At 36.8% G+C, this 22,334-nt stretch overlaps 1 protein-coding gene across 1 annotated transcript in view; it reads right to left on the bottom strand.

The window, feature by feature from the left end:
* BIRC6 (baculoviral IAP repeat containing 6) overlaps positions 1-22,334 on the bottom strand; it is a 201,436-nt gene that overhangs the window by 120,508 nt on the left and 58,594 nt on the right. Inside the window, exons 19-35 of the mRNA XM_026081224.1 lie at positions 22,072-22,256; positions 21,714-21,811; positions 20,404-20,551; positions 15,969-16,102; positions 14,754-14,888; positions 14,021-14,208; positions 13,013-13,330; positions 12,497-12,596; positions 11,688-11,902; positions 11,287-11,495; positions 10,638-10,984; positions 9,400-9,619; positions 8,295-8,428; positions 5,574-5,711; positions 4,551-4,678; positions 3,808-3,939; positions 1,536-1,751 (exon numbers count right to left, since the gene is read on the bottom strand). Of these exons, the coding sequence (XP_025937009.1) occupies positions 1,536-1,751; positions 3,808-3,939; positions 4,551-4,678; positions 5,574-5,711; positions 8,295-8,428; positions 9,400-9,619; positions 10,638-10,984; positions 11,287-11,495; positions 11,688-11,902; positions 12,497-12,596; positions 13,013-13,330; positions 14,021-14,208; positions 14,754-14,888; positions 15,969-16,102; positions 20,404-20,551; positions 21,714-21,811; positions 22,072-22,256 (3,045 nt within the window). The remainder of the gene's footprint in view (positions 1-1,535; positions 1,752-3,807; positions 3,940-4,550; positions 4,679-5,573; positions 5,712-8,294; positions 8,429-9,399; positions 9,620-10,637; positions 10,985-11,286; positions 11,496-11,687; positions 11,903-12,496; positions 12,597-13,012; positions 13,331-14,020; positions 14,209-14,753; positions 14,889-15,968; positions 16,103-20,403; positions 20,552-21,713; positions 21,812-22,071; positions 22,257-22,334) is intronic.

The raw sequence follows: 22,334 nt of genomic DNA, 5'->3' as shown, positions 1-22,334 counted from the left end.
CCAAAATAAATCAAGCACCAGTTGCTTTGCTGTAAAGTCCATGCTCAGAACTCATGCATTAAGTTTGGGATGTTGTAATAAACTGGCCAAAGTTACATGGAAGTCAGAAATAACTATGAATTAAGAAAAGTTCTCATTTTAAAATAAGTAGTGCTGATCTAATTTGAGATATCGGTTCCAAGATTCTTCTGGATAAAGAGTGATGGCCAAAAATATAGCAGTTAGGAATACTGAACAGGTTTATCAACTATAGCCATCAAATATGATGGAGCTAGGTGTAACTTCAAGTTCTTTCAACGCCATTCCTTCTCTAGGTGCAATATCTAACCCATCCAGTCATAGCACATTTGGACAATTTCAAATCTTGACACTTACAGCACTAAGCAGTAAACACAATATATTTCAGATACAGTTCCGACTCTAGAAAAAGGGATCCTCCATTCCACTTACAGAACAGATGAAGTGTTATGCAGCTATGGGATTTAAGTGGGTCTACAGTGTGACAGATTTAACTGACCACAACAACATTTTCTTGCTTTGATGTAAGAACCTAATTTTTGTCAGGTCATCTATAGATTGGAGTTCAGCCTCAACAGTCATCTGCAGAGACCTCCAGTTTGACAACAGAAGAGGACAAAATGCTGACCAAGACACCTGTTCATCTGTAAGAGACACTCTGAACAGGGGAACTGTTCCCCAGTGCAGTAGCAGGGTTTGCTGAGAGGCTGGAAAAGAGTTTTGATTCCCCTGTAATGGTTCCTATGAAGAAAAAACGGTGGAAAGCAGATTTGACTTTTACTTATTCAGCCAACATCCTCCTTCTCTTAGATTCAAGATAGATGGAGAACAAGTTTATGTTTCTTAGCTTTGGACTTGTGATCCAAAGTCAGTTGCCTTTTAACTGTAAGGTTTTCTAAAGACCGAGCTATAGAACAGCCTTATTTTCTTTTTTAAGGTTTCTTTAGCTTTTTCAGCAGGAAATTTATCCTGCAACAATAGCCTGTTACCTGGTATTCCCACTAAGTCTTTGTTTTTCAAATTACAGAACGCCTAAACTCCTGTATGCTTAATCTTCTAAAAGACAGCAGGAGATAAATTACAGCTTCAGCTCTAACTTTTCTTCTTGAGGATGAAGAGGGGGGAAAACAAGACAGAATCTGAACACCACATTCAGAAAAACCTCGCTAATAGCATTTAGATTTCAAAATTCCACTTCAATTTTCTGATTTACTTTGCTTGAAGAGGTCAAATCAGCTTTCTGAATACCAAAATCTGAAGAACTGACTAATGTAAATAATTTTAGAACCATACAAATGTCCCTACATGAAAAGCTACTTTTTCTAGATAATTTTGAAGCCATCATATCATTACAAGGTACCCAACAGCTGACAGATCAGAAAACACTATCACTAGAAATTATTAAAAATGTTAATGCTACAGATAATTTTTTTACCACACAAGCAAAAATCAATCAGAAAGCTAATTTCATGTGGTCTCCATTGCAAGCATAGAAAGAGGCTCCGTATTCTGTTTACCTTACAAACAAACAGAAGTAAATCTGCATGACAAGTAAAGTCCATTGACAAGAGAAAGAGTGCCAGCTTCTGCACTACAGAAATACAACGTTCATGTGCCAGTGTAAATGGAAGTGGTTCAATTTCTGGAGTTTCTTTTGTTGTTGATACTTCTGTATCTAACGTAGAACGAGGCCATTCTGCAGTCCGACGTAAGCGTATTAAGTCCTTGAAGTGCTGCAGAAATTATTAAATTAATGGTTACACATTTTAAAAATAAGCTCTGGACCTTTCCCCAGTGAAAATGTGAGGCAACAACAGTAGCCATAAAACTTCGGAAAGGAAAGGAGAGTCTGAGAATACATGAGAATTTGGAATAGAATTAAGGTTTTACTGGCACAAATTTGGTTTGGCAGCATAACATGTCAAGTGACAGAGTCAGAACCAAGTTATTCTGTTCCTTACAATAAGTGCCAATAAAGCCTTTGTTTGCCATAAAAAATATAAGGAGTACACATTTTAGGAGGGTTTTTTTTCATATTTCTAGACCTGCATATAGAGTGAGGGCTACCATGAATCCAGCTGCATACAGAAATAGCTAAAATGGAAATTTACCCTTACAAGGATGCTGACTTCTCAGTTAGTAATCATCAGCACTTTCTAAAATCAGTTTAAAGCTTGTAAACAAAAGTTCTTCTATACCCTTAGGCAGACAACTTTAAGTCAAACTTCAGAATCAAAGATGACAAAGAGCTCATGCTGTATTCCACAGTAATTGATACTCTAGAGCTATAATCCTTAACACTTACAAATTATAAAGTACCCATCAGCCACTGCAAACTGAGCCATTCCGATACCCCAAATCCTAAACTACCACCTTCTTGACATAGGGTCTACAAATCCAGTGGAGAAAAGTAGGTGCTTTTAATCCTCCAACCCACCAAAGGCACTCATTTAGCAGTTCAGTTCACTGTATCAACTACACAAGCAGTCTAAGATTAGATAACACAAATGCCCCTTGTAATTTCACTTAAATACTAGATACTGAAGTAGACTAGAGAAAGAGCTATTTACCAAGACAAATGTCTCAGCTTTTTCCTAAATGGAACAAATGTTTAAGTTACTCACAGCTTGTAACAACGGAAAGTGATTAGTAGGTGAAGTAGTAAAATCTGCATGAAATGCAATTTATCAAGTGTACAGTAAAACCACAGCTAGCTGTTAAGATATTTCAGGTGGAAGACTCCTTAGCTTAACATGCTTTTTTGAATGCAACATGGCTGCTGTAAAGTGAACCTATATAGCTTAACTTGACAGCATATTTCAGCCAGCGAGTCATTAAAAGGTATTTCAAGGGGGGCACTGATAAAATCTGTTGGAATAGAGCAGAAGATAGCACAGGAAAGAACAGCTCATGACAAGCAGAGTTAGTGAAAATGTAGGGCTTACTAAAATATGCTGATGTTTAACCCTACGGGGGGTGGGCTGGAGCAGCAAAATTATCATAAGTTGTTATAAGATTTCTGTTTAGAATGCCTTGAAGGTCCAATATTCTATAATCTTCTTCTGCAGTCCTACTTTCAGTCACCCTAACAGACAGCAGTACTTCTGGAATCACATAGTAAATGTTTAAAGAGATACTCAAATCTGGTAGCTAAAAGGAATTGCACCTTTTCTGTGTTCCCTGCAAAGTCCACGTTGCCATCTCCAGAGATCCCTAAATTTCAACACTTCGTTTCATAACGAAAATCATGCCTTCACCAGCATATTCACTCCCAGTATCTGGGGCTTACTAAAAGATGCCACAATTTATGTGATACGTGTTTTTTTGGAAAGCTAAGAAGCTTCTGAGAAAGCTCAGAAAATATTCTCAGTAGTATTTCTTGATTTGGGGAGACAGTCTGCTGTGATAATTAACTTCTGGCTTCTCAACCAGGACAGCATCCAGAAGAATCTCATGCATAGAAGTTAGCCATCTAAAATACTATCTTACATTTTTTATTTGTATATGTTATGCAAAAGTTTAAATATATGACTGGCATTCCCAAAGCTACAGGATTGCTAGTGATTTTGGCTAGGATCACCTAAAAAGTCTCTGTAGAAGATAAACTATTTTTCCCAGTGCAAGACACTTCCAAATTGCGGCTGTATTCAGCAAACAAAATATCCTTGATAACAGCCAGGATGAAACACCTTTTTTAAATAAGATCAACCTAGGACAAAAATGACTTTGCAGGAACAAGTCTTTTCACACAAAGGGCAAGAAGTCAGTTACAGTTTCAGAGCATCATACCTTTGAAGTAGCCTGCTTTAGTTTTGCCTGTTCTACTAAAAGTTTGTATGATGATCCTTTGTTGCTTTGTATTTTCTCTTTTTCCATCTGTTCCACCAAAGCCTTCTGCTTTGCTTTTAATAAGTTAAGTTGCTAAAAGAAAATGTTAATAGGAAAAAATGAAAATTTAAGCAATAAGATGTTAAAAGGATCAGTGTTTACATATGATAGTAATCTTCAGTTCAAACTGTAACTTGAACTTTTCTAATATAGCTTATACACAACTTCAACTGAGATACCTTCAGGGGCCACTGGTAGACTCAGAACAGGTGACGTTTAAGAAAAAACAGTATTTTAAAATCAGCTCAAGACATAATGTGACCAGGGTCATAAAACCTGCATGGTTGTATTCAGAAATGAAAATTTAGTATCTTAAGAATTATCAACTGTTAAATCTCAGCTGGTCATCCCTCTAGGAGCGTGCACTCACATGTACCCAGATTTATCTAGAAAGTTAATTATATTTATTATCAAATATGGGCCACAGAGAGCAACAGTACACTCCAGGATTTGTTCTTCCAGCAGATCCCATGCCCCACAGTTTGAGACAAATGTCAAAGAAGATAGGCAGCCTTTAGCTACAGAACCAGACCTATGCAAAAGCAAGGTTGAATGAGTCCCAAGGCCAAAGCTGTTTTTTCAAGAAATGAGATATACTATAAAGTATCTTCTGTGAAAACAGCCAGTATCATGCTGGAAGTCACCTGTTTATGATGAACAAGCTGTTTTCTGATCTTTCTGGAATATAGTCTGTCTAGGCTACTGTTGCCCTTAGTAGATCTGCTCAGACTCTGAGTGTGAAGGCTGTTATTAATAAAACTCCACTGGTTTCCTAATGGAAATAGGAAAAAAAAAAAAAAAAAAGTAGATATTAATCCATCTTATTAAGCCTTGCTTAACTCCAGAGAAAAAAAACATTTACAATGCAATAATGGTTAAAATCTCCATACACTAAACACTAAAGAAACAAGCAAAATAATTCTGTTAGTGTCATGCAACTATCCCTAGTGATGGTAATACTCCTAGAAATTTTAAAAGGCAGTGGCATTATCCTGTTTTCATTCTTTTTAAAATATATAAGGGGGTAAAGCAAGACTGACCTAACTAAAAATGCCTGAACAGCCTCCAAAACATGAAAGCTTTCCACTTTTCATTTTTTAGGTAAGCTATTCGAAGAAAACCATAGCTAATCCACTTAAATATTAACAAAAAAATCCAAAAAAACACTTAAAACATATTCTTATATACTGGATACAGATACCACAGCAAATACCAAAACATGTGTCAAGTCATACCGTTGCTCATTCTCACAATATAAACTGCCGCAATATGATATTCTCTCAAGTCCAAGTAACAGCATATTATATTTTAGAAAATAAAACCAAGTTTTTAATCTATCACTTGGGGGAGTGGGGGGTGGGAAGAGAGACAAACAGATATGTGTGTATATACATATACACACACACAAATATATATATGTATATAAAAATATACACACACACACACMCAYACACAGATCTATCTATCTATATACCATGTTTCTGTGGGAAAGGGAAGGTAAAGAAGCAGATATAGGGGTGCAAATAAAGTGATCAAAACATCTGTTTCTAAAATTTCAATTTTAAGTGAATTGAAAATACTATATTTTAAAAAAATTTGAACAGCTCTAAAACCTATACCCACAACAACCAAGTTTTGACATGTACTTGAAAACAAGCAGTACATACCTGTCAGAAATCGTTCCCTTTCTTTTCCATTCAAAGGTTTCTTGGCTGTGGCTGCTTCATCTTCAACAGTAGCTACATAATCCAGCAGTCTGGATACCAGCATTACAACCCAGCTGATCATGGGAATGTCTAATACTCCTTAAAAAGAAATAGATTTGAGTGCCTTAATAAAGTTTTGAAGCCGTAACAAGATACTTTTTAAAGAAATCATAAAAAGGCATTATACAAAACACACTTTATTGAGCCACAAAGATTTCTGTTTTTTTTTTTTCCATAAGCATAACAATCTGAGTAGTCATGAATGAGGGAAGAAATCAAACATTTGCTGTAGAATTAAAGTGCAAAAGTCACAATTCTAGTCAGATGGAGAGAGAAGTCAAAAACTTCCCCTCTACTGCTAAAGCTAGAAATTAAATGGCAATTAAAAAAAGAAATCTAAAATTATAAGACTAAACTCCCTTGATGCAAACGGAGAATGACAGGTGCCTGCATTAAAGCATATAAATTAGATGATTCAAATTCCACAGTGTGAAATTCCTCCATCAACCAAGGCTCTCATGAGACAGTCACATAAAATCCCATAAGACAGTTATACCCTCGCACCCAACTAGTTTCATTTTTATTCCTTTTTAGTTTATTTTCAGGCAGCCATCTTAATCAAATATGGGAAAGCCAAGACTGAGTTCAAACTAGATGAAATATGCTGGTGGCAATAATAACTAGCTATTGCTTATTTGTCTCACACATTAAATGTATATATTTCTGCACAGGCAGATAGGAAAAAACAGATTATACATCAGGCAAGATAAATTTTTGTGTGCATGAGTAAATCTAAATGAATAGTTCTAAAGTGAACTCATTCAATAATGACCAGAAACCTACAACGAATGACCCCTTGATCACTGTCACTGCACAAACTGCATACTTTTACATAATACCAGTAGAGCAAAGTTATTAATACTACAGGTTATATATACGTTTTCATATCTGTGCATACTGCTGAGCCACATCTAATTATATCACATTTTCCATGCACTGATCTCAAAAAAGCTTTAGTCAACTCAAACTATCATTATTTCTGGATCAAACAAGAAGGCCAAGGCACAGAAACTACTTGTCCAGTCACATCTAGCTCTTTGCAGCCTAAGCAATAGGACCTATGCCCTGAGTTTTTACTCTAGGATCCTTAATAGCGGTAAGAAAACAGTCCACCTCAAGCAGGCAGAGGAACAGGAGGCATCCCAATAACAAGACCTGAACAGGAAATGCAGACTAAATGGCAAGAAGAGAAATGGATCTCTTTAGTGATGACCACCGTGGTGTGCAGAATAAAAAGAAAGGAGTCTGCTGCAGAATGAATTATATACCCTTTTATATTTCTATTTAAACAACTGCAATTTTTTTCCTTCTGTCTCTTAAAACTCTTGTGTTTATCCAGAATTTTAACTCCTCTCTCCTTCCCCCCAACAGTCTTTGCTTATTCCTTTCTTCCCCTCTGCCTCCAATGTTATAAATTCTCTCTACCCACAACACTCACCTCTTTTTCTGATTGTCCTTTGTTTTTTGACTTTTTGCCCTAGTAATTTTTCACCCCTTTGACCCTTAGTTATGCTTGGTAGCTCTCAAATAGAAATTTCTTCTGCCATACCTGATGCTTCCATCACACATAATAATGCCCTAGTACTCACCTGTACTGTCCAGGAGAAAGGAAGCTGGAAGACCAGCAAATAAAGCTCTGAAGTATCAGTTACTTCTCCTGCTTCCTAAAGTCCTCCGTGAGGACAACTAGTAAGGCAAGAGCTATGAAAGGAATTGACAGCTGTGGGGAGAGTGCAAACAGAGGTAGAGGAGATGGAAGCTTGGATTTGTTTCAAACTAGTCAGAGACTATAGCAGGATATGGCCAAGAGAGAGAAAATACATGGCAGACCACAGGGGAGCAATAGGACAGCTTCTGACATCCATTGTAGTCTTGTTTGCATCAGGAGACAGGGTARAAAGTAAGGACAGAGTCTCAGTTAGCATTTACCAACTTCACAACTCCGAGACTTTTAAAAGACATATCTTCTACAATGCGCTGCTTTCAGGTTATGCAGTAGCCTAGAGTTTGATGTTTTTGAAATCAAGCATTTTCTTCAAACTTAGGACAGTTAAGAAAACACAAAAAAAAAATAAAAAAAATCAAGTCTGCAGAATATAATTTCAGTATTCTTTTGGTAGAGTCAAGATGTAAAATCCTTGTGATTACAAACAAACAAACAAACAAAAAACACAAAAAAACACCCCAAAACACCCTAGTAGTTTGCAAAAAGCTTAAGAATACACTTAATAAGCTTTTCTTCAGGAGCTGCATTTCACTTCAAATGCTTGTAACTTAGAACGGATCTCATGAACAAAAAAAAGGTACTAAATTCCAAATTCAGCAGAGCTGTCCACACACTGGATTTCCTTTCCCCCATTTCACTAAWATTTGAAAGCCTCCTAGCTGAGTTAGAAGTAACCAAACAGATTTTGCTCAAGTTTAAACAGGAGAAAAATAAATAACTCACTTTTAGCACCTAAAAAACAAGGAATTTCAGCATGTTTTAAAAGACAATTGTGTGTTGAAAATACAATAAACAAAAGCATGTTCTTGTTTTAATACACTGAAAATTATGAGCTAGTCTCTTAATTTTCTAGCTATAATGAATAGGAAAGCATAGCTTCCAAATTAGAGGGCTACCTTCAGTTCTTCTGTGCACAGGTAAATGAGGTTGCAGTGGTGACAGCAGGTTATCCAGGAGATTAAGTAAACTTTCTAAAACGCCACTGTTGCTAAGTGATCTTTGGCCAATGCAAGAAAGCAACATGAAGACCCTAAAAATAAAATTTCAGTATTTAAGAATTAATTTTATTTTTTCCTGATTCAGTGATATTCTGAAATACCCCTTATGGAATAATGTTCCCCTAGGCTCTCCTCTGAGACACATATTGCTAAAGAAAGCAGCACTGTAGGCCAGCAAGTTAACTGGATTTCAAATTCTATTGTCATAAGGATAATGTGGTATTTTAGGTTGCTCAGTCTTTTACCCTCAAGAGGTCAGTAGTTACTTGTTCTGTTCCACTTTGTACATCTTCTGAAACAAGATCTTATCCGTTTTACTACATACAATAGGCTGAATAACAGAAGTACAGAATTAAATCCAATATTCTTACATCCTTAAATTAATCCATTTATAAAAAGTATAAAAACATAAATATGACAACCCAAAGAAGGCAGAATGTTACAGAACAGCAAATACATCTGACTGATATTCTAAACATGTTTATCACTTTCTTTTAAAGACCTCAATCAACAATCTGAAATGACCACCACATCTAACGTTTAATTCTCAGCTCTACAGTTGTTTGTTTGGTCTTATCTCAGAGAAGGCTTTTGTTTTAAATACTAACACTGTGCTTTCAGTCTCATTCCTACTTCCAAAAGCACTAAACAGCAGCTCTGTGATGAGGGCGCATTTATCCTGATAAAGGAGAAGGCGATTTCTATTACTGGAGAGCAGTCCCGCTAGGTATGCAAACAGCAGCAATATTCCCCAGAAATCTCTGTCCAATCCCTTTGAGTAAGGAGAAACTGCAGCTTATTGCAGTCATAGCAACAAATGATGAAACAACTGTAATCAGACATTTAACATCTGCATTGTTATTTTGGAGTTAGTTCTTAAATCAGTGTAACAGACAAATGAGCACCATTGTCATATTTTTTCATCAATCCAGATGTTATGAACCATGGATTTATTTAAAAGTGATGCACAGATAATAATATACAATATAGACTTGCACCTTACCTGTCTTGTGGGAATATGAGAAGTTGCTCCGAATTGTACAATTCCTGCAGTACGTTTGAAAGAAACTGGCCCCACCATCTTTCTCCTCCACACAGCTGAACAAGCAGAAGGCCAGTATGCAATCGTATCTTTGGAGTTCCACTTATACATAGGTGTTTAAACAATTCTTCACAAGCTTGAGCATGAAAAGTACTTTGCAGAACCACAGGAACAGAGTGCCCTTTTAAGAAAGGGGAACACAAAACTATGTTTCAGGAGAGAGTACAAAGCTATTTTAGCCATGATGGCTTGAAGGCATAGGAGGAAAAAGTTTGTAGGAACCTTTTAACTATTATGATCAGACTAATTGACACTGTGGAGGTGGGGAGAGGGGAAACACGTAGGAAGACAGACAGATGGTATTTTGCAGGTAACCCAAAAAGACCAGGCCAAAGAGGTCAAAATAAAATCAACTTCACATCAGCGAATCAAATGCCCCCATGGAAATACAAAGCCAAAACACCAAGCTATTATGCTTAAGAACAAACTGGCATAGAAAATTACACGACAGATGTACCTATCAATAGAACAACGTTCCCACTTTTTTAAAAAGAAAAACCAACCACTCCTAATCAGGCCTTTCAATTTTGATTCTCCAAGAACGCTTTCAGTGAGAAGTTTAGGAAGTAAAAGTCCTTACTGAATATTAAAAATCATGGGCTGAGCAGAAATAGTGATTTTATGACCGTTTTCCACATAACTCATCCCCGTTTCCCCTTCCCACTTCTAACTGCCTAATCTGTCCCCAGTGTTGCACCGGCCACAATGTTCACAGATCCTTCCAGGAGCTCATTCGATCCATGAAAACAGCATGGGTATTCTGCCTGGGTAGCCATTTGCTACTTCAATGAACAAAATCAGTTCACAGAAGGATCAGAGCAGTATCTGAACACAGAAACGTGCAGCCAGGACTAGCAGAAAGGGAAGAGCAGGGGAAGTGAGAAGGTCAACAGCTCCCTTTCCTATCCTTTTTGGCAGCAAGAAGTTGTTAGGTCAGCTTGGTCCACTTGGTGCAACTGTACACTACATGTTACCTGAAATTAAAATTGTAGTAAGACATATCTAAATACAGTTTATAAGTTTATAAGTATATAAATTTTAAGCCTTATAGTGGGAAAGTACAAATCAAGAAAGAGAAACACTTCCGAAATGTTTCCACAAACACGACAAAAATAACAAAACCTAAAAAAAATACTAACCATTGGAAGAATGAAGCAAACTAAGCAAAGTATCCAGTAAGTATCTAATGATGGTGCGTAACTGTTCTGTGGATGACATCTGAATCAACTCTTTTGGATCAGGTTGCTCCTTCAGTGTTTTCCTGCTTGCACCTAAAGCTACTTTGAGCCTCTGAACAGCATGGTGAGCCAAATTGAGTTGAAGCTGTAGTTGAATGCAGTCTTGGTAAGCAGAAAATACCCTGCTATCTTCTTCTACTGCCTTGTCTGGCTTTCGTAAAAAGTACTGGGCATTGTTAGCACTATTGAGTGGCGGAAGGTCAATGCTTTGCAGAAGGATTTCCAACCGATGACAGGCCAAATTGTACCTAGAGAGAAATATTCCAGTACACGGTTCAACAGATATTAGCAAACAGCAATACACTTGATGCTCACACTGCCAGAATACGAATTCTGGTCCCTTTTGCATGCATCGTTAAGGACAAATATTGAAATTGTACAGTGTAGTTTTGGTTATTGCTATATTCACTGTAACAGCTCTAACACTCAGGCAGAGTTTTCTTTGGTCTGAAGACCATCATGTGAATAAAAAAATAAAAAATCCGTAACGTCATGATATTCCAGTGTTTTAAGTTAAAATAATTAGTAAATATGTCTATTTTCTTCTAACCTGCATTGTATGTCTTCTTGCAATGCAACCATCATCGCCAAATGTTGGTCGATTTCTGGCTGATTTGCAGCTTCACCTTCTCCTCTGAGGGGATCATGCATTAGTTTCAGCTCATTTTCAAAGGGCAAGATGTAGGTATGACCATAGTAAAATCCTAATGGGATTTTTGCTCTGGCATTTGTACTACCATATCGACCAATAACAGTGATCTGAAAGAGAACAGAGCCTTCACTGTAACAAGATTGTATCAAAACAGACAAGACAAAAACCAAGTCAAGAATTCATAGAAAAAAATTTATAGCCAAGTAAAATTTGATCTGAAGAGAGTTTAACAGGAAGTTTACACACTAATAAAGGTCAAGAGTTTAGAAGAGAGAGTATGTTGTCTTTCTCCTTTTTACCTTCATGAACCTGCAAACTGGGGGTGGCAACAAATCATGCAAGATAAGTGAATGTGTGCTAATGTCAGTAGCCACTACCAGTCGCCTTCCATCCACCTCTTCTCCTAAAGTCCAGATGTCAATTGACAAAGAAGCCAAATCGCCACAAGTAGGAATCAATACATCTGTCAGCAATATAGGTCTTCCAAAATCTAAGGTGACAAATCTTCTTGCTCCTATGAAGAAAATGTAGGATTACCTAGAATATCAGCACAAGCTAATCAACCAAGAGATGGAATTCCTCAAACAACAAATCTATTGTTTCTATATTGTTCAAAAGGCCTATAGTTGAGGTTCAACGTAGCTGCACAATCTCGGAGAGTCTCACTACAACTTTCAAGCTCACAGAAATTGTTCTGAGCCACAGGCCTAATATTATCAAGCAACACAAAGCAGCCAATTATCTGAGAAGCACAGCGCTGGTCCTCTGCTCTACAGCAGACTACAGCTCACACCCTTTGAAAAGAAAATTTTGGATTCAACTTAATTTGTTATGCCTTGTATGCATTACTTAAGAGCTGTTACTCTGTCTGGAGACCCAACATACCAGTTCCCCCCCCCCCCCCCCCAAGGATTTTTACCCTGATAAACCTCACTGAATGCTGGGGCTTAAACCTTCTGACACAATGGAAATGTAAACTCAGAAATAACCTTTCTTTATAAAGCCAAGTGAGACTGCAGCTAAGCAGCTGACTTAAGACCCTGGAAAAAGTTCAACTTCTTTATTAGAAAATCTTTACCAAAATTATTATTAGGAATTCTGGTTTTACCTGAGTGCATTCGCTCTATAATAATTGACTGATGAGGTGGGGGTTGAAGAAAGTGTGAAGCATGAGATATTGCAAGAGCAAGACCAGATCCAAGTGGATTCTGAGGAGGGGAAAAACATCAGTAAAATTAAGTCATTAAAATCTATGTATTTATAATAAGCTGTTCTTTACAAAATATGATAAGAAAATCAATCTACCTCTTGTGATTTAAAGATTTACAATTTCTGACAACACCCGCACTACATTTTGATTTGAGCATGAGCCATCAAAAAATATTACCTGCCAGGTTCAAAGGTTTAATAACTATTTACACAGTAAAACTAGCTCCAACATATGAAAATTTGAGGTATTATAATAACCTTACCTCACTTTCATAAAATCTTTTCATATGGCCTAAAAATCAGTGATAATTTTCACATCTCACCTAAATGAATAGATATTTACTAGTAGGCAAGTACAAATTAGATCCTGATAAGGCATACAGCATCTCATTTCTATAAAGACAATAATAATTACCGTTCTGGACTTGCTTGCACTTTTGTTATGCGCAGCAAGATTAACAGTTGGGGGATCAATGACTGAACCAGGGAAAAGCTGAGCAAGCTCTGCATTGATAACTGCAGAAACTGCCTCATTAGGTGGAGTCAAAGGTGGAGTCATGAACAGAGGAGTTGTTTTTGGTGTGGGTGGAATGACATCCGAAGGATGAATGAAGAACCCTGGGGCTGCAACTGGATTAGAAGGCACAGAGTTGTGAACAGGACCAACTGCTGCTGCTGCTGCTGCTGCAGCCGCCGCTGTTGTCTGATGTAGTTTTGCTTCCAGCTTAGCCTTCTGTGGGGAAAATGAAAGCAGTGAATGTAGCAGAGAATAATACCGCTGCGAATACAGTAATGTTGAACTACAAAGTTCAGCGTTCATTATAAACTAGATTTAATAAATGCAAGCTATCCTGAACAGGGATGGGTATGTCAGAATGTATCATAAACTGAAAATGAAACTGTATTCAATTTGACCTCACTTGCTGTTGAACATGCGTAATTAAGTAATTAACTGGAGTAATCAAAAAATAATTAAAACCCTATGACTGTGCAACACAGCAAGACTTCGGACTTCAGAGCCAACACAGTCAAGCCACATACTGACAATGGCTTTATAACTGGGTAGTTCCCTGTATCACCAACTACCCTCTTTATTTCAGTGGGGTTTCTCAGTTTCACAGACTGTTATCAAAACTAAGTCGCAGTTCATATGGATGGCTATCAAACACCCCATTCACCCTCAAAATACACAAAAAATCAATTTTTAAAGACCAAAATGGCATAGGAGACACTCTTGGCATTTTGCTTAAGAGGAGTGATTCTCAGTTCAGAGCTGTTCCTTCCACAAATACACTATCAAAATGGAAGGGGAGAGGGAAAGAATAAATAATAATAATAAAAAAGGTAACTAGCTCTGTGCAACTACTTTCTCAGCTTTTGAAGTTTAGAGACAGCATGAAAAAATAGCCAAATAGCCTCCAACCTGTTGCTGAAGCTTCAAAAGCTGCTGCTGTTTCTCTTGCAGCACCTGGAGCTGTTGCTCGGCTGAGGCCATTGCATGAGAGAGAGACTGCAAAGCTACCTGGGCTGCTGAACTCAGCGCTGTCGAAGCTTCCCCAGCCGTTCCAGATGAGAGGCCACCAACTGCTGGGGTAACCCCAAAAGTACTCACTGGCATAAAACAAAACCAAACAAAACACAAAAAAACCAAAGCCATGTATGTAGAAAAGAAATGAAAAAACACCTTTTATTTAATTCCTTAGTAATTGTTAAGAGCAGTGTAAAATCAAGAGAAATATCTAATTTTATTCAGCTCTCACTATGAAGTAACATCTTGAATTACACAGTGTCAGTTTATGGACTATACACACACAACATACACGCAACTTTTCCATTACAGAAGAACCTACTGCCCTAAAATACTTTTGCCACATAAGGCTGAAAGGAAAACATGCAGCCTAGGTATTATATTCACAACAGGAATAAATAGGTGATAGGAATAAATTCATACATTTAAATTTGAAATTCAGTTTTTGTTATGCTCCAAAAGAAGTTTAACTGGACATTTAGTTATTATTTTTTAAAAATTTCAACATTTATAAAACTATTGACAATCTGTATGTAAAATAGTGCTCATTACATCCAATTGAAAACAGTGTATTGTGGACTTACGCTAAGTAGAAATAATAAAAAGTTGTATATACCAGTAAACGTACTTGCATCGTCCCTTTCTATTCTAGTTCCATCACTCGTTGAAACACAGGTAAAGTGCAGAGGTTCAACTTCCAGAAGTCCAGTAAGGGAGGTAAAGCTACCTTCAGCAGCTGCACAGCTACTTATTTTCCCATTTCCTGCAAGAGAAATAAATACCTCTCTATCATCTAATGTTTTCTTGATAGCAACATTTCAGTCATGAAGAACTGAAAGGGTCAACTAAATATAATCCAAATATTTTTTTACTTCGTGTTGTGGAAGAAACACCCTAACATTATCGCATCTACAATTTAAATGGAAGCATATTTTAAAATGGGTGATGCTGCCAATTCTCAATAGAGTTTCTTAAGCCAAACTATCAAATGATAGTAGAAGCATAATGCAAAATATAACTGCCTTAATTCCAGAAATAGATTACATACAGATGCTCTATTCTTACACTTCATTATGAATTGTGCTATCAAAAAGCTAAGTTGCAATAATATATTGACATTCCTGGAAAAGAAGGAAAAACACAGGCTGACAAAGATCATATAATAATTTAGTATCAAAACTACACTATTACTCATTACATTAACCATGACATCATGTCACATGGGGGCAGAGGAGAGAAGGCAAGGTGATGGACAAAAGCATATAAAAAAAGGAAACGAATCACTGTGATTGATGAACATGCTTGCTATGAAAGGAAGAATTTCCTAACAGTAAAAATTGTCTCATTCCTAGGACATTCCACAGCCTAAAGACTCACTTCTGAACTGACCTGAGGACAGATACAAATACATCTATAATCTCTAAGCAGGAGCGTGCCACATGGCAGCTTCCCAAGCTCAGAAAAATCCACTTAGTTTTTTCTACTTATGAGATGGATGCTACTCTAAATGAGTAATAACAGCTATCTTAGGGAAGCTGCTCAATGGAAGTGACAGATGACTTTGACCTACTGAACAACAGTGGCCTTTGTTTAATCTCTACCCTTTTCCTAGATCTTTCACAGGATAARAAAAGTATAAATTCCAGGAAAAGGCTTTTTTTCTTGCCCTAAGGGCCACAGGAAATGTAATGGATCTCACCAAGCAAGAGAATCTTAATCTTCTTGAATTTCATTATGTAAAGCTATAAAACAGATGGGAAGTATGAAACGGTGTCTTAACTAAAGGCAAACCGTACAACAGAGAGACTTACCAGTTCTCCCCCAGCCGGTTAAACACACATACCTGACAGAACATCAGACAAATCAATTTCATCTGACTGGACTCCAATGCTGCTGTTGTAGACATTTTTACATGAAGAGCCACTTATTTCCAAATCAAAGAGAACTGGATCAAACGGCGAACTATATAATCCATATCTGCAAGCAGAATAAGACAAACAGCACTGTTCAAGCAATAAGAATTCATATAAAATTATTTACAGAAAAAGGCCAAGTATTTCATCCAGAACTTACTGTATTTCAAACCACTCCTTTCATTCAAGTGATGTATCTGGGAAATTACCACTTACTTACGTTTCACTAGCATCACTTATTAGGTGACCTTTTCAGACATAAGACAATAAGCAATTTGTACTAAATAGTCTTGAAGACTTAATACTGTCCTGGAAACATTATATATAACCACACTTAGACATGAAAACTAGTACTATGAAACTTAGACAATTAGCCACAGCAATATGCATGCCTGCAGTAAATTCTACGCTTATCTAAAGTCAACAAAAATTCAGTACTGTTTTTCGAAACAGCAAAAGAAATTCCACCTCAGCTTTTTTTTTTTTCTTTTCTCCCAGCTGAACTAAAAAGAAAAAGGAAAATACTGCCAGGGCTATCAATCAACACTTGCCAGTACTGACTTTAAATCTCAGCAGAAGAGAATCTCATTACTCCACTCGGGCAGTACTGCACGGGAAAACAGACTCAGGTAACTAGACGGTCCAGAATCACTTAGGGTTTTATAGGCCAAGAAAAAAAAAAACACAAAGTACCAACAACAAACCATGTTTTGTTTCTGAATCAATACTTATTACCAGCCACAGACAAGAGAAGCAAAAAACGGGAACTAGGTCAAATAACTAAGTAGGAGAGGAAAGGAAGAGTGCATCTGTGTAGGGACAAAAACAAGAAACATCCAATAGTTTGTCCTTTGACAAGAGACCATAACAAATACAAAGTACTTCCATAAACACACCTGCAGTAACAGGAAGTTTCTCCCCTTTTTCACTCCACCTTAGAAAAGTTCCTTTGTTCTGCAACAAGGGGGGAAAGCTCACAATAGATAGTGCTGAGGAGGCTGCAGTTTAAATGTCCTTTTTGATCAAAGAGTCACAAAATGATAAATGATTACATGAATACTAAGGCATCAGCAACAAAGGGAAAGAACAGGTTCTAGACTCCTTTGAATGTTAAAATGTTTCCAAACTGGCTGTGCTCAATGCTTTTTGCCACCAACGACTAAAACCACAGCTACTCAGAAAATGCAATTTTAGGAAATTGCAATAATTGCTACTGAGCTTCAAAAAGTGAGGAAAGAAAAACTGGGAATTATAGATCAGTCCATTTAAGATCCACTTCCCCAAAATACATTACAGCAAGTTAAATTATTTATAAGAAACTACAACAAGATAGCAGATTTAAGATCCCAAATTTATACTACCTAAGAACAAAATGCATTTGATCAATCTAGTTTCCTCTTTACAGGCATGTATTACAAAGCAGCAGTGCATCCTGTACATCTAGTAAGACTGATTGTTGCATGAACTTTTCATAAGCAAGTTATGCTTATGAAAATATGGTCTAGAGCTACTATAAAGCAGCTGTCTGTAGAGCAGACCTCAGAATTACAAACTCAGTATATTAAGCCCAATCTTAATATAGCTTACTTGCATGATTTAACTGGCAAGTTTGATTTATTAAGTTTGCAGGTATAACAAAATAAAAAGGGGTTACAAGCACTTCGCAAAATGGGATCAGAATTCAAATGTACTGCAGGAAGTTAAATATCACAATTTTAAGCTGCTTTAGCAGCACTTTTCAGAAAAGGATATAGAAGTTGAATCAACAAAAAACAAAGCATGAATCAATAATGTCACATAACCCCCCACCCCCAATCACCCTACTGGCATGTGTGCAGTGATGCACGTATATTATGTGAAATACCTCTTCTGCTTCACTCAGCACAGATCTCAACTGGAACAATGTTTACAGAAAGATAAGAAAACAGCTCAAGGAGAAGTTATAAAAATGACTATAGATCTAGAGAATGCAATCAAAATGCAAACACCCTCTAGACAAGCAAAATTTTTAAAAGAAAGATAACGTAAAAGAAAGAAAGAATCTGTTCCTGGGCCAGCGTGAAGAGGACAAGCATTAGTAGGCTTTGGCTGCAACAGGAGAGATTTCAGATTAGATTTGGGGAGGAGGAGAGTACTGAAGTGTTAATGATATGAATAACTGAGACATGTAATAGCTTACAATAACTAGAATAACTACGATTATAGCACTACCTTACTGGGTGCTTTCAGGAACAGGCTGAAGAAACATCTATAGATTTGCTAGAGACAAACCAACCTGCTTTGTCGTAAGAGGACAGCCTAGAGTACTGTTCAAGATCCTTTTCTTCTGTTCTGTTTTCTACACTAGAAGTTTTATAACATACCCATGTGGCCTAATCCTTGCAAGTACTTGCTACTTTATTGTGGCATATGCTAGTAAAATGACAGTTACTTTGCCTTAAGGCAACATAAACCTACAGATCCTTCAAGTAGGCATCTGCTTTTATTTGATTACCAAATGTTAAGCTTTTGTACCTGGGAACAATGATGAAGAAAATAATCTGCACATATTCTGGAATACAAATGTGATAAAATACAACTCTGGAAGAGGGAAGGGGGGGGGAAACAACTAATGACTGCTTACTAATTTCTACTTTTAAAGAATATGTTAATACTTATCTCCTACATAAAAACAAAAAACCTTGTGAACTGATGGTATTCTCTTGATCCATAGTCACAGAGAGGAAAGGCCAGTGAATTTTGTCTAAATTAGTAGGTTAGGTCAAGAAATAGCCCTTGCCCTTGCAAAAGAAAGAACTGCAGTAATCAAATATGGAATTAGACAGGTGTGTCTGCTACTATTCTTTGTTTACCACAACCGCAAGGATACTGAGTTAAAAGATGAAGCATGTGGAAATTTTGTCTACCAGAACAAATCAGTAAAACACCAACCAGAAACATTCAGAAAAGCTATGTGTGAAGGATGCCAAGAACAGGGGCTTATTTCAGAAAGCATCCCTTGAGATGCAGACAGTTGCATTCACCACTGAGTGATCTGTATTATAACACATGCCAACCTATAGAAGGCAACTGGAAAGGAAAAAACTTGTATTTCAGGTATGTTGTTTAAGGGAGGCAATTAGAAACAATCTACATGAAGGAATGGATCGATTCCTGCACATAAAGGTACCAGTCTCTTATTTCAAGTGGAATTTTCACCCTTTTTTCCCTCTGTTTGTGCATGACTTTTTTAAATTCAACATAGAAACAAACTTTCATTTTTCCAGTTTACTTTATGTATTTGAGAAAGTTTTCCAATCTCCATTCACCATTTCTGTTGCTGACATAAGTCTTTCAATCAGCTGGAAGATTTAGAGACGATAAAACAAAATCACAAGTGAGATGGGGACTGTGATAGGGAACATAGTCAGGATCTAAGCATAACACACAGGAACAAGTTTTATCAGGTATTATGCAATTATATTCCTTCAACCAACCAACCAACCAAAAAAAAAAACCCCAAAACCTCTCAGCTGACTAAATTTAAAATTTTGTCTGAAGATTCTGAATTAACCTCTACCAGACCTCTTGTACCTTGATCTTGCCTGACTAAGAGGAAAACACATGACCATAAATCACAATTGGAAAGAACTGTCTGAAGCAGCACGCTCCCATCATTATATCATGGCTTTGAAAAGTGCTACAAAACTGAACTACCCAAGATTTCCTTTAGGAACCATGCAAATTCAAAGTTAACATGACCAATCAGTTCAATAGAAGAGACGCAATAGCACAGCCTGAAATTACATTGCTATATAATTTATAGTAAGAACCTGCATTCCCAGCAAATTACTCCAGGTCTCTACACTTGGAATTTGGCATTTGGTAGCAACAGTTTAAATGTATGGTCTGCTTGCAGGCAGACTACAAAAATGTCTATTTCAGTATACTTCGTTCCCTCTACATACTCAAAATAGGAAATGTTTTGTTAATCTTTAAACCAAAAATCTTAAATAATAACTTAGGTATTGCACACACATCAAACATTATATACGTTTGCTAATTTAAAGTGCGTTGTGAATTGCAAGATAATTTAATTCTCCTTTATCTTTACACCAGTCAAAACTATCTTCCAGAGCTGTAACAAATTAATCCTTGCTCAAACAAATACTGCAAGACACATCTTAAAAAACAAACAAAAAAACCCCAAACAGAACAGAACACCAGAAGGTGGCATTAGGCAGAATCAGAATTACTACACGGAGCATATCCAAACATGACACAAACAAGTTTGTATTTCTTGAGTGCCTAATTCCATTTGAAGTACCATTAGCAAGTTATATATTTCCCTTAAAGAAGTTTTACATCAACCACATTTCTTAGTACCTTGTTTGAAGCAATGCTTCCATCGGTGTTAGACGATCCTGTAGCTGTCGGGACACAGCAGTTAGCAAGGATGCACAAGCTGTACTACATCCTGCCAAATCTTCATCCTTTACATAATTCAGCAATACAAAATACCAATATACAGATCCTGTGTTAAAACAGAATTTAATTTCAGGTAAAATATTATGTGAAAATTCCACTCAGAAAGCAAACTACAAAACAGAATCATGGAAAGTGATAAAGTAGCTAACTGGTTACTGAATTACTGAATCTTACTGGTTACTAGCAAGCTCCCTCCCCCCCCCCCTTTTTTGTGAGAGAGGTTTTATTTTAGAATCATTCTGTAATCATTAGGTTCCACAAGTGCTTCATACTCTCATATCAGCTAATTATCTTCATAATTGAAGAAAACAAGCTTCCCAGCAAAAAATTTTACACGTATTTATTTCATTACATTTTCATTGTGCCCACTGCTTCTACTAAATACAACAATCTAAACGGTCTTGACTCACTAAGATGCTAGCTTAGGGGTTCGAACTCTTCCCTCTCGTCCTATGTTTTGGGCTGAAGCTCTTCCCTTATTCCATATTGCAGCAGGCCCTGTCTTCCCCCTGTGCATTCCTCAACCTCACCTCTGAGTATCAGTGTGTTGAATGTTTCTACCCAAACTGGCCCTGGGTAGTGGTAGCTCAACAGGCATTTTGGTCTGCAAAGTAATTTTCCTGCAAGACCACCTGGTGATTCCAAGCTAGATGGTTATCCCAAGCTAGATGCAATTCAACATCATCATACTATGAGAAACAAAAAGTGGGCCTCTGTACCCAAAATACGAGTGTTTAAAGTCATCCTCCTGTTCTAGCTGACATTAAAGAGTCTTCAGCAAGATGCTAAGAGACCACTACTCTCTAATGAAGACAAGAAAATAATTTAATTTAGTTCAAAATTCCCTTTTGGTACAGAAGTAACACATGTGGATTGCTAGAGTTGGACATCCAAATGTTTAGCCAGACTCACTGGAAAAAATTATTTTTCAGAAATAACACAGTCCTGACTCTCACTGAGGAGAAGAGAAACCGTGGTTCCTAAACATCTTTGACTACCTTCGCATTCTGGTGTTAAGCAAGCTAATTTTCTTAAAATTCTGCTATTTACAAACGCGCATATCATACTTTGATACCATTTAGACCAGACTACTCCAAGAAGCAGTTTTTGCACAATTATGTAATTGCTATTCCATAAAAGGGTCCAGTAAAACATGCTGAATAAAAAATGTTGTCATATTTATATGACAACAAAGGCTGTATACGTACCACCCGTTGCAGCAGCAGGTAAGAGAGGCATATTGTCAAGTAAAGCTTTTAGAAGAACAGAACCAAATCCCTGCTGACTTGGGTCACACCTGCCATTGCTACAAAGAAACATAGAGACAGGCTACTTTAGCATTTAATTATGTAAGAATGAATTTTCACCAGAAGATAAAGTTCTTTGCAATGATACCCTAACATGCTTTTTCCTCAACAGAAGTTCTGTGTCTAGTTGCTTTATATTTTTTGTGTTAATCAGAAACAAAAAAATACAAAATTCTGACAGCATGTGAAAACCCCAAATACATGTTTACACAAAGCATACACATAAACCAATAAAAAATAAAATAAAATTAGCACTGACCTGATGCATAGTGCAAGAAAACGTGCGCATTTGTGAGCTATGCTCCGCCCAGCTTCAAAGAAGCAAACGCGAATAATATCAGAGACACATTTACGTGTTTTAGAAAGCAAGCTGTCATTGCCTTCCTTTGAGCTGTAAAAACAAGTTGCATGCTTTAGAGAATCATATAAATCTTTATTGATTGACTGATTTTTAAAACAGAGCTGATACTGAGAAATAGCTATATTCATTTAATAAAATTTCTTTTTCTTTTTTTTTCTTTT

This window comes from Apteryx rowi, unplaced genomic scaffold (assembly GCF_003343035.1).
Source record: "Apteryx rowi isolate R43461 unplaced genomic scaffold, aptRow1 scaffold_54, whole genome shotgun sequence".
Lineage (NCBI taxonomy): Eukaryota > Metazoa > Chordata > Aves > Apterygiformes > Apterygidae > Apteryx > Apteryx rowi.
Note: the sequence above shows the minus strand (reverse complement) of the source record. Positions and strands in the feature narration are given on the sequence as shown.